Source organism: Chrysochloris asiatica, unplaced genomic scaffold (genome assembly GCF_000296735.1).
Source record: "Chrysochloris asiatica unplaced genomic scaffold, ChrAsi1.0 scaffold00164, whole genome shotgun sequence".
In the NCBI taxonomy this organism is placed as follows: domain Eukaryota; kingdom Metazoa; phylum Chordata; class Mammalia; order Afrosoricida; family Chrysochloridae; genus Chrysochloris; species Chrysochloris asiatica.
In genome coordinates, this window is record NW_006408682.1 from 3,583,918 (window position 1) to 3,596,936 (window position 13,019).

Consider the following 13,019-nt stretch of genomic DNA (forward strand, 5'->3'; position numbering starts at 1 on the left):
ATGTAATGAAACAAGGTATATGATTTGTTGAATGTAAAACTGATGATATGCCCTGTAAACTTTCACTCAATCCACAATAAAAACCTTTAAAAAAATGGACATGGATTTATCCTATGAGCCTGAGAGTAAACGGCAGAGTATGGAATGGAAATATCCTTAGTCACTGACCAAGGAAAAGTTCAAAAGTCAGCCATCACCTGGAAAATGGGTGCTTATGGTTTTCTGGGATTCTCATGGTCCAGTTTTGGAACACTATCCAGAAAATGTTCAACAACCAACAGTGCTCCTTACAGCGAGATGCTCACTGAAGAACTGAAGCCTAAACTTCAGATTAAATGCAGAGGACTGCAATCCAAGGGCACTGTGATCCTGCATGACAATGCACATCCACACACCTCTGCCCACATTGTTGAGACACTGAAAAAATCTTTGTTTTGAGGTGTTAAAGCATCTTCCCTATAGTCCTGATCTTGCTCCATCGGACTTTCACCTGTTTGGTCCCCTGAAAGCAGCCCTTTGAGTCCAAAGATTCACCTGTGATGAAGAAGTAAAGACAGCAGTGCATTCGTGGCTCGTAGCTCAGTCTACAACATTTTAAAATAAGTGAATAAGAAAGCTTGTTGACAGATGGACAAAGTGTATTAAAAAGCAAGGAGGTTATCTCGAAAAATGATGTATTTGTCTTTTCTAAAAGTTGATTAAAATAAATTCTACCGCCAGAATGCAGATCATCTTTGACGTACCCTCATACACAACACATTGCCATGCCTCCCTCAGGTGGCTTTCACAACTACCAGCTGGTGCCAAGCAGACTCTGACTCATGCTGTCTACATGTGTGTCAGAGCAGAGAGATGCTGCATGGGTTGTCAGTACTGATTTTTCAGAGAAGGACCAGCAGGTCTTTCTGCCAAGGAACCTCACCTCTAAGGTGGGCTGTTACCTCTAAGTATGTGATGGCAGCCATGAATATTTCAGAGCTGAAAAAATTCAGCTTCAGAGACATTAGATGACTTGTTTCAACAGTAGTTCTGTCATTATCCCCTTTTGCTCCTGTCCCTCAACCTAACACACTTTCTGCCACAATTTGCTGGCTTTTCATGTGATACATATGAGGCGATGGGGAGGGGAGTTCATAGGAAGAAATAGAGCAAAAACTGTTTTGTTTTGTCTCCCAGCACAGTGCTAGATGCACAGTAGCTACTCCATAAATACAGATGTTCAACAAATACTAGTTTGCTTGTTGCTGTTGTTAAGTGCCACACTCATAGCCACACTGCATTGGGTTTCCCAGGAGCAGCTGGTGGATTTGAACCGACAACCACAAGGTTAGCGGTCCAGTGCTTATCCTACAGTGCCACACCCGGACTCCTAATACTAGTGTACCTCCTAGATTTCCATTGTAAAACACATGCAGAGGTTACGTTAAAAGCAATAAGCAACTGAAGTTGTTGTCACTGAGTCATGGTAAACCTCAGGACAGTGTAGCTACATGTTACCTGGAGCTGCATTGTCTGCATGAGAGTCAGGAAGTCAGTTTGAATCCATTACTGTGGCCGTTGCGTCCATCCGTTTCACTAGGGATTTCTCTCAAATTTTTTCTAGCCCTCTACTTTTACCAAACACGATGTCTTTTGCTAACTTTGATCTTTTCTGGAGTTGAGTCCTGGTGTGGTGCTGTAAGATAAGTCCTGGATTGCTAACCACAAGGTCAGCAGCTTAAACCCACCAGTTGCTCATTGGAAAGCCCACACAGGGTTGCTATCAGTCAGAATGGACTCAAAGGCACTTAACAACATCTTTATGATACTTTTGAACATTTAGAATCATATGCATTAAAAAATAACTATGTTAAATATATTAATAAATTATGAAATGCTTAGTAGTATATTATTTTGTAATATCTGTTATGGATTCAAAAAGAAAAGCATGATTTTTGAGATACTGGTGGTACCCGTTTCCTAACAAGTCATGTCCTTCATGAGGAAGGAAGGTCTAAGAGTCAGTAAAAGCTGAGATTATACAAATATATTTGAGATGTTTAGGAAGTTGTTAGAGATCAATGGAACCCAGGGATACAGGACCATCTTCAAGAAGATGATAAACTTAGCAGGATGTTTATGTTGTTGTTGGGAGCCAATGAGTCAGTTCCAACTCATAGCAACCCTACATAGGGTTTCTGAGGAGCACCTGGTGGGTTTGAACTGCTGATCTTGTGGTTCACAGTCCAGTGGTGATCCTACAGCACCACACCAGGATGTTTACAGGTAGCAGGAAATTCAGATACCATGTAAAGTAAAAGGGAGGATGGATGAGAAAATTCTGAAAGAGGGTTGAAGCGTAAAATACCCATGGTACAAAGAGACCCATCTGTTTCCCTGAGTAAGTGGAACTCAAGAAGGATTCTCAGACTGTGTTGATTTGTGTGTCTGTGTGGGCTTCCATGTGCATGTTCATCTGGATCGGGTACAAGGAAATTCGAGTAGAAAGCTTTCCAAGGTACAAAAGGAACATGAGAAAAATGAGGATGGTGGAAGAGGTAAGATCTCACCATTCTCATCATACAAAACAAAGTGTAAACCGGGGAGAGGGGGTTGCATTTTTATAGAAGAATACAAAATAGTGTACCTAAAACAAAACAGACAGACTTCTATTTACAAAAACACAAAACCCAGTTAAGTACCTGTTGAGTATGGAGTAAGTAGGAAGTACGGGGTGGGAAGGGAGAGGAACCAGTTAAATGACAAAGAATCTTGTGTCATTGGAGTCTTTCAGCACTAAAATGGCCAAAGGAGTAAACTGTCAGTTTCATTGCCAGGTGGACACTCTCTTACAATCCCTCAGTCTTTTAAACATGCCACACACTCCTCTGTTCTACCTGTCCGGGAAGGGAAGTGACCCAGTCCTAAAATCTAGTTTGTGCATTTGACTTTTAATTTCCTGAATTCTCTGTGAAACTAATTTTATCTTGGTTCCGCTGATAAGAAAATCCAGTCACTTCTTTTAGCTCTATTTTCTGCCATCTACATATCTTCTCTCAGGTTACAGCACAGAGTCACTCAAGAGAAAGTCCCTCAAGGAAGAGAATTACTCTATGACTGGGGGGAGTGGGGATTATGCAAACATTTCAAAGGGGGGAATGGAGAATAACATCTGGTTCGTTTCTAGGAAACATTCATCCTACAGCACAACCAAAATACAGCTGGCTGGATTTACCAGGTTCTGCTGCTAACCCAACCCCTGGAATTGGAATGTCTAAGTTATGGGTGGGAGGCATTTCCATTGTATGAGATCTTCAGCAAGTCTGTGCCTGAGATGCTCATACATCCCCTCTCCTCATCAGTAAAGCACCACCCTCTTCATCATTCCTTGCCTGAAACCAAATCCATACTCAGAAAATTGGAAATAGGCTCCTACAGTAGATTGCAACATCCTACAAAAAAAAAAAAAAAAAAAAGGTCAAATTTATTCATTTCATAAATACTACTTTTCTTGGCTACACACAAACTGCTTTATAAGCATAAACTCCTTAATCCACATAATCTTTCTTTCATTTTTGCCTCAGCAGGTAACAAGTTGTACTCGTTGGTTCGGGGTTTGGATTCCATCAGTGAATTTTCATCCCCTGATGGACCACCTCAGAATCCACCTGGACACTTGCCTGAAGAGAATTCTGAATTAAAGCCCCTGGAAAGGTGGACTTAGACAAATATCGAATGAGCTTTTCATACTGTGTAAAGACCAAAGCACTAAACTAAAACATGTGCATACATACACAGTTAGACCTGATGAAGATCCTTTCTTTTTTAAAATGATTGTGATTCAAAGAGGACCATTGAGAAGTACAGAGATCTTATTCTAGGCCCATTTCACTTAGTTCTCTTCATCTGTGCTGACCAGGGGGCAGGCTTGCAGGGTATACCCTTTGGTTGGTTGATGATGCATGGAGGGGATTGTAACCATGGCAATGAAACGATATACGATAGGATGAATGTAAAGCTAACATTATCCCATGTAAACTACCACATAATTCACAATGAAAAATAAAAAACCACACTCTTCTGGAGGATAAGAAAGGTCACCCATCACACATACCCCAAAGGACAACTAAACACACCAAGAATTCATACCACATCAACATGTTGTAACAATATAAGATGCCCCGCTATGGATAGAACTGTTTGTTGTTGTTATGTGCCGTGGAGTCGATTCCGACTCATAGCAACCCTGTACAGGGTTTCCAAGGCTGTAAATGTTTATGGGAGCAGAAAGCCTCATCTTTCTCCCACCGAACAGCTGGTAGTTTCGAACTGCTGACCATGAGATTAGCAGCCCAATTCGTAACCACTACGCTACTAGAGCTCTTCTCCCCCCACATTACATTGACGTACTAACATGACCAGCTGCTCCGTGGGAGAAAGATAAGGCTTTCTGCTCCCGTAAAGATTTACAGCCTTGGAAACCCTGTTCAGGGTCACTATGGGTCGGAACCCACTCAATGGCACATAACAACAACAACAACAACATGACCTACTAATGCCAGGTACCTGTGAATATGACCTTGTTTGGAAGTAAGGTCTTTGAAGATGTTATCATTTAAGTTAATAGGAGTCGATTCCAAGTAGGGTGGGTCCTAATCCAATGTGAGTGGTGTTCTGCAAAATAGATATAGGGAAGACAGCCATGTGAAAATTAAGTTAAGCTGCAGCTGCAAGATCTTTTTCTAGAATCTTCAGAGAGAACATGGATTTTCAGTCTCTAGAACTGAAACAATAAATTTCTGGTACCATGTGGTACAATGAAATCTGCGAGAGCCTTATTTTTCCAGGTCTCACAAGTTTTTCTACCTTTGACAGAGTTCATTTTTAGTGGAAAATGCTTGTTTTCCTTCTCCAACAGGCTCTGGCTTCTGCAGGTTTTACTGCATTTTCTTGTGGTAGCTATAAGAAAGGGCACAGGTGTGACATCTGACCTCTTATTTTACCAGGGGGAACGAGAATCAAATTCAACATCAGTTCAAGGCCGATTCCTTTGTGGTTCAGGTCAAGCATGCCTCCAAAGCTTCTCTTCTAAGTCTGACAGCAGCCACCCCACCCCCAGCACTCTGGGTTCCATAGTTCCCATCGCGATGGCCACACTGAACTCAGACAGCATACTCACAGCTGTGAAGTTTATGAGGGAAGTTAACAGGTTTCAGTTCAGGATTGGAAATGGTCAGACATAGTTCCTTCAGTCAGTACAGACTCTCCTCAGCTGTGCCCATAGGCAGGCCTCTTTCTGGCTCTTAGCACCCTGGTCTGACCTCTGCCTGCTTTTCAGTAATGTTACAAAGCTCTGCTAATGTGATGTTAATTCAGCCTTTCAGAATTGGACTATCTAGAAAGAATGCTTTGGTACATAAATTAATGAGGTGAATCAGATCTTACTCTTAGAAGAACAAACTATTTTTTTAAATGTTAGCATATTCCAATAACTATGTAAGTATAGCAAATACATGTTACTAACTTCAGTAAGTCATACTTATTTATGTTGTTGTTAAGTGCCGTCGAGTCGTTTCCGACCCATAGCGACCCTGTACAGGGTTTCCGAGGCTGTAAATCTTTACGGGAAGAGAATGCCTCATCTTTCTCCTGCGGAACAACTGGTAGTTTCGAACAGCTGGCATTAAGGTTTGCAGCCCAATTCATAACCACTATGCTACCAGAGCTCCTTATTTATGTTAACGGTCCTCAAAATCTGTTTCATTATGGGGGCTTGTACTGCTGATAAATGCCCACAGGGCACTCCTCTCTGAATAAATCTTACCTGAAGGCACTCAGCTCTAGCTCCTCAGGTCAGCAAACCTAGTTCCCCAATTAAGAGCTTGGAGGTACCCCACAGCACAAGTGAGCCTCTTGCCCAAAGGCACTGAACTTAACTTCCTCCATGGGCTGGGGCGGAGTCCTGGTGTGGTACTGCAGATTAATGCGCTACACTGCAAGGTCAGTTTGAACAGTAAGGTCGGTGGTTCAAGCTTACCAGCTGCTTCTTGGAAACCCTATACAGGGTTGCCTTGAGTCAGAACCGATTGACAGCACTTAACAACAACATCATGGGATGGGGATCCCACCCCTCTGCCCGGCGCTCCAGTTCTTGCTTTACTATCATGCCTCTGAAGTTACTCCTCCAACATCACAGGGGTCTCCTGGGCCAAGCAGGTTCAAGGGGTCAAAAGGCTGCACTCTGCTCCTAACGCTTCCTTTATAGTAGTGAAATTCCCCCTCCTACTTCTGAGCTGGCTTATCTTGTACCCATGTTAGCATTCCAGGTGTTTACAATCACAAGTCACCGTGTTAACAATCCCTCACAAGTGAACCATAAAATCCTGTCAGCATCTTCTCCCACCTTCTCTTACTCAGACCCATTGGGAAATAAGTGATTTGATGGGAGTTGCAAAGACTATGAGTAGAAGAGCCGTATGAGGTACTTCACTGGTCTGCATAGCGTAGGAAACTAAAGCACTTCCCAAAGCAACTGCTTTCCAGCCTTACTTGCTCACATTTGTCATTTCTTCTAAAGCACAATGAGATGTGAAGCATGACTTTGCAATGCAATGAGCATCAATTTTATTAAAGAGGTTTGAGAAAATTAAACACTAACTGGTATCTCTCTATTAATGACATGCATAGCCTCTGACTCTCTTCCAAGGAGAAAAACATGCGAACACAAACAAGAAAAAATCTACAGTACAATTCACCAAAAACCAGTGCAAAATTAATGAGTTCTATTAATGCAGAGAAAATTCTTCACATGAAGAGCAAACAATGCTAGAGAATAAGATAATAGGACCACTCAGAGTATGGCATATATTACAGCTTAAGTAATCAGAAACCTGATGCTCTTCAATTAATCATTTCAGCTTCTTGTCAGCGTTGGAAAATCAAATAATTTTTTCACCAGAAAACGACCTTCCCATAAGGTTCATTTGTCACTATGCCAGTTTGCCTTTCTTGGAACTTAGAAGAGCAATAGGTTTCGGCCCGTATTTTCAATAGAACGGAGCAGGAGCTGCCCCAGCTTGGTCCAGCCTTGCCTCTGGGCTCACAGCTGGACCTTTCCTCCTCACACCCATTCAGACCTTTTGGTTCTCAGGTGGGTAGCACTGCTGGGGTTTGCCAGCAGGTCATGGGGCTGTAACTCAGTGGATGAATAATGCCCCGCAAGTCGGCTTCGAGGGGCTGAGGGGAGCTCTCCCCAGTTATCATGACCCTCAGTCCTTGAATCCTGGGTGGTCCCTCTGTGGAGTCTGCCCCGGAGATCTTGATGAGTCCTGACTGGCTTCTCACTGGCTGATGACATCACCTCACTCTCATCCTCATCTGGAAGCTCCATCCTTCCTGACATACCGGACTTCTCACTGGGACTGTTGAAGTTGGTCCTAGCACCCTCCTCTCCAGCCCACATGCCTGGGTGAGTGGGCACTTCTTCTTCCCACACACCATCTTCACTGATGTGGCTAGGTCTTCTCCCCAGGCTCCGCGAGGCCACAAGGTCCTCAGTGCAGCCAGGAGGTAACTTCAAGACTTTGCACTCTCTCCTGCTGGAAGAAGTCCTGGCCACCCGCTTAGGTGCTCGCTTCCTCCCCATCCTTCTCCGCATGCTGCACATCAGATCAAGGGCACTGAGGAGGAAGGAGAGGCCGCTGACTCCCCAGATGAAAAGCATCATAATGGACTTCTCCGTGGGCCGAGAGATGTAACAATCCACCACACTGGTGCAAGGAGAGTGGGAGCAAGAGAATCTCTTTGGAACCATGAACCCAAAAAGGAGATAGTGCAAGGCTCCAAAAGCTGCCTCGATCAAGGTGCGAAGAAAGAGGTGGGCTATGTAACCAGAAGAGAAGTCTGGGATGTCCAGGTTGTGCTCCTCCCTGGATGGCCGCAGGCAATGCCTCTCTGCAGTGATCTGGTCACAAGAGTTGTAGTCCCCTTTGCTGATATCGGAATAGCAATGTCCTGCTGCAGCGTGCATGGCCCCTTGGTGGAGCACATAGACACTGAAGACAGCATAAGGGAGGAGGACAGAAACACTCTGAATCAGCCAGAACCGAAAGTGGGACACAGGAGAGAAGATGTCATAACAAACATTAGAACATCCGGGCTGCAGAGTATTGCAAACAAACCTTTCCTGCTCATCTTGGTAGATGGGATACCCTGCCAAAATGATCACCATCATCCTCAACAGAATCATGAAGATAAGCCAGATCTTTCCTAGAGAAGAGGAAGCAGGCATGAGTAAGAGTGCCCCAGCCATGTGAATGTATTTCATCCCAATTGATAGTTTTTCAGTATTAACTGAGGCTGAGAATGGAGAAGACAGAAATCAATAAGCACCAATGATCATATCTATAATCACAGAAACAGTACACGCTACTTCAGTCATCAAACAATTATTTATTTGAGCACCTAAAATGAGTCAGACACTGAAACTACTCCTTTGTAAAATATTTGTGGTTAGCAAATTAAAACAGGCATCTGGCCCTGCTAATTCATCCTTTTGGTAATATTCCCTCAACTGGACTATCTAGAAAGAATGTTTTGGTATGTAAATTAATAATGTAAATCAGATCTTACTTTTCTTAGAAGAATAAACTATTTTTAAAATGTTAGCATATTCCTGTAACTATCTGTTGTTGTTATTGTTATGTGCGTGGAGTCAGTTCCAACCCATAGCGACCCTGTACAGGGTTTCCGAGGCTGTAAATCTTTATGGGAGCAGAAAGCCTCATCTTTCTTCTGTGGAACAGCTGGTAGTTTCAAACTGCTGATCCTGAGGTTAGCAGCCCAATTTGTAACCACTACGCGACCAGAGCTTCTTTGTAACTATATATGCATAGCAAATATATGTTACTAATTTCAGCAAATCATCTTTATTTATGATAATATCCTACAAGATCTTTGTTTAATTATGGGGCTTACATTTAATATTGTTCTGTCATCCTTGAAATTGAATTTCTTTAGGAATGTTCAATTTTTCAGATGTTTCCAGTAATAAAGAAGTTCTTTTCCCTGATTTCAGTTAATATGCATCAAAGAGATTTGTCTTTCTTCAATTCATCAATGAGTAAATGAGACCAGCCTACACAACCAAAATAATGGCAAAGCCCTATTTTCATGCCATGGGCCAACTGTTATGGAACACATTACAGATGCTGCAAAACAAATTTTTAAATATTGTATTTTGTGACAAGATAGAAAAACATACCACTGATATCAGCAAGCAAGAATCTTAATTAAAAATGTACTCAGTTAAAGTCAAAGATTAAAGTTATTACAGATAAAATCCTTGACTTAAACTTCTAGGAATAAGCACGTTTTGTCTAAATTCTACAAAATAATGAGAAAGTAAAGTACCAACCAACCACTTTTCAGGATATCTTAAGACTTTTCTCAAATTGTGTTTCTATGACACCTACCCCTCTGAAATTTGACCTGTCTGGAACAAACTCAGACATCTTTAGTACTTTTTCTTTTGTTGTTCACAAACAAGAAATCTAAACTTTAGCTGAGGTTTGATGTGCACACGAGAAAATACGAATGTGCAAAAATTAAGCTTTAAAAAGAAAATCTAAAAAGATGGACCACAAAAAGACATAACTTAGGTATTAATTTCTCATTAACTTTTTTCTGTAGTATTCCTTTTCCTGGTACTGTGAGCTAGAGAATAGTTACACAAAAATACCCCTCCCATCTGCCTTAGTGTTCAGGCAGAAGCAGCTCCATAAGAGGAACAACACACCAACCGTCATTTTTCTCATGATTTCTTTAAAATGATGAAGAAGAAAACTGGTGTCTGTAACTCCCCTTTCCTCAGCAACATGCAATCTATTCTCTTGGAGGGGCAAACCAAATTGAAATGAAGAAATCACTGTCTTTCAGAAGAACTCGATTCTAATACCGCAAAAAAAAGAAAACACAAGATGAACAAGAGGTTTCCAAGTTTTTACCAATACTTACCCACAATAGTCACATTGTAATTTAATGTGATGATTAGGAAGCCCAGCAGGTCCAAATGTTCCATGCTTCAAGACTGTCAAGCTGCTAAAGACACTGCGTTTCCCACAATGTGCAGGAATCAGTATCTTTTAGCTACAAAAAGACTTAACTATGAGGCTTGGAGATATGCAATGGAAGGGTTGAGGAGACCAGTTTCACTGTCTTGGAGTTCAGAGGGCCTGCGCTGTTTGCCTCTGAGGCCACGCATTCCTGACAACTGCCTGTCCAGAAGACCACAGCAGAAGTCCTCTCACGCAGTGGGCTATTCTTACCCTCTTGGGGCATTCCAAGCCCGTGGCATTGCTCAGATGTCTCTATTAGGAGAATCAGGCATTTCAGGGTAGAATAGAAACGACTACTTTTAACCTAGGAAAGAAATCTTCTGTTCACTAGTTCAGGAAACGTCTCCACTAAAATGGTATTTCCTCTTAGAAAACATCATGCTGAATGAACTTGTAGCCCAGGGCTGCTCCCATTGAATCTGTTTAATAAATGGCCTTTACATTTGTAGTAAAATATTCACACCATATGGACCTGCTGACTTCAATCACAGCTGCATCAAACTCCTAATGTGGCTATCACCTTTGTGTCTGGAAAGACTCCACACTGCAAGGCTGGAGATCTGTCATCAAGATGAAAATTGTGAACTTGAAAAGGAATGATTTCCATTTCCCATTAAAGCTATTCTTTCTATTCCGATGGTTTCTTCATTTCTGACCTATTCTTGACTTTAGTAATATTCCTAGAAAGACTCCCAGAAGAGGAGTACAACAAAGTCACTTTCATCTGTACTCATATGACACAGTCCCATCTGCGGAAAACATTTTGACCCCCTTGAAAGGAACAGTAGTTTTGCTTTATCTCAGTCAAATCCTTTGACATGAGCAATGAATTTTGAAAAATTGAACTTAAGTAAAATTGTTAAGTAGTTATATGATTTGAGTGTAAAAGAATGGAAATTATCTTCACTTCCTAAAAAACTTTTAATGATACTGGCTTAAAAATTAAAGTATCAGGAAGGCAGGAGACTACATTTCTGCTGTGGGATATAAACAGTCTATTCCAAATGTGGAACAAGTTAGAAGCATGCAACATTGAGACAATCACTCAAGCTTTTCCTGCCTCAGTTTCACCCTGATCAGAGTGTCCACGATACGCAAAGCAAGACCACTCAGCGGTAACCTGGATGAGCCTCAAAAACGTTATGTCTGTGAAAGAAGCCAACACAAAAGGCCACACGTTGTATGGTAATATTTATGTGAAATATCCACAACAGGTAAATCCACAGAGATAGAATACAGCTGCATAGTTGCCGGAGATTGGTGTCAAATGGGGAGTGACCCCTTAATGGTTATCAGGTTTTGTTTTGAAGTGATAACAATTGTTTAGATAGAGATGAAAACTGCACAACACAGAGAATTTAGGAAATGTCACTGTTCATTTTAAGATGTCAAGGTTGGTGATTCACACCCACTAGCAGCTCCTTAAGAACCATACACAGGGTCCCTAAGATTCGGAACTGACTCCACAGCACTTAACAACAACCATTTATATTGTGTGAATTTCACCTTCCTATTTTAATGAGATCATTGACATGAAAATGACTTAAAAACTATAAAGAACTATACAAATGTCAGTGACTGGTGCACCTTGTTATGTGCCGTGGAGTCGGTTCCAACTCATAGCGACCCTGTACAGGGTTTCCGGGGCTGTAAATCTTTACAGGAGCAGAAAGCCTCATCTTTCTCCCATGGAACAGCTGGTAGTTTCGAACCGCTGACCTTGAGGTTAGCAGCCCGATTTATAACCACTACACTACCAGAGCTCCTTAGGCCCATTATTTCTGACAGCTGTTGTCTAGTGTCACCATCCTTGTCCACTTATCCATTCTTGTCACCTTTGCTGTTCCTCCTCTAAGCCGGCTCTTGTCCCCATTCTTTTTTTTTTCCTCTTTCTCATTCTAGGAGACAGTTTTCTGTAACTGTAAATCCTAACTCTAGTGGCTGAAGAAAACAAAATGCCGAAAAGAAGAAAGGAGAGGAGGAGTATGGGTGTGCCTGGAACATCAAACATCTGGCTAAGTCTGCATAAAATGATCCCATTTGTGGCAAAGAGGTTACCATTTGTTTGGGTAAGACTTATGGGCTGGAGAGATTTGGGCAGTACTGTGCTCAGTTCATGTAAATGATGGATGGATGTGGCTGAATTAATTCTACAAGATTCCAACCTGGGATTCATTTACAAAATGAAAGAAGTTAGCAAACGAGCGCGAGAACAGTAGAGACACATGCTGCTCTCACCTCTCTAGCTTAGTGACATTGGCAAGTTACTAAGGCCACCATCTCTAAATTATGGAGTCCTGGTGGGGCACTGTGGGTTAAGAAACCAGACTGTAAAGTCATTTGAACTGCAAGGTTGGCAATTCTAGCTCACCAGCTACTCCAAGGAAACCCTATACAAGGTTGCTATGGGTTGGAACCGACTCAACGGGACTTAAAACAACTGCATCAGTAAATAGTAGACAGCAATACTTGATTTACTAGATTATTTGAGGACTAGAGTTAATTTAAATGATGCACAAGTTCAACACTAGACCCATGGGAGGCTCTCCATAACTGTGGGGACTATTATCTGAGAGAGTGCTGGAAGGAACTGCACAATGGCTGCAACAATGGACTTAAACACATCAATGGTGTGTAGCACAGGGCCGGCCAACATTTCATTCTATTTTACATGGGAATGCCATGAGTCAGAGCTGGCTCCATGGCAACTAACAATAACATTAAATAATAGTGACCTAACAGAGATGGCACAGCTTTCAGTATGGATTACATCTCAATGTGAAGAAAACAAAAATCCTCACCACTGGACCAATAAACAACATTCTTTTCAATGGAGAAAAGATTGAAGTTGTCAAGGACTTCATTCTTCTTGGATCAACTATCAACACTCGTGGAAGCAGCAGTCAAGATATCAAATGACATATT

At 41.9% G+C, this 13,019-nt stretch overlaps 1 protein-coding gene across 1 annotated transcript; it reads right to left on the reverse strand.

Annotated features, from left to right (window-relative positions):
* Window positions 1–7,099: 7,099 nt before the first annotated feature.
* On the reverse strand, window positions 7,100–10,057 carry GJD4 (gap junction protein, delta 4, 40.1kDa). Its single transcript, XM_006871260.1, has 2 exons — window positions 9,994–10,057; window positions 7,100–8,247 (listed from the first exon to the last, which is right to left on the reverse strand). Exons 1-2 carry the CDS (start codon window positions 10,055–10,057, stop codon window positions 7,100–7,102), a joined length of 1,212 nt encoding a protein of 403 aa, XP_006871322.1.
* Between the last annotated feature and the right edge of the window lie 2,962 nt (window positions 10,058–13,019).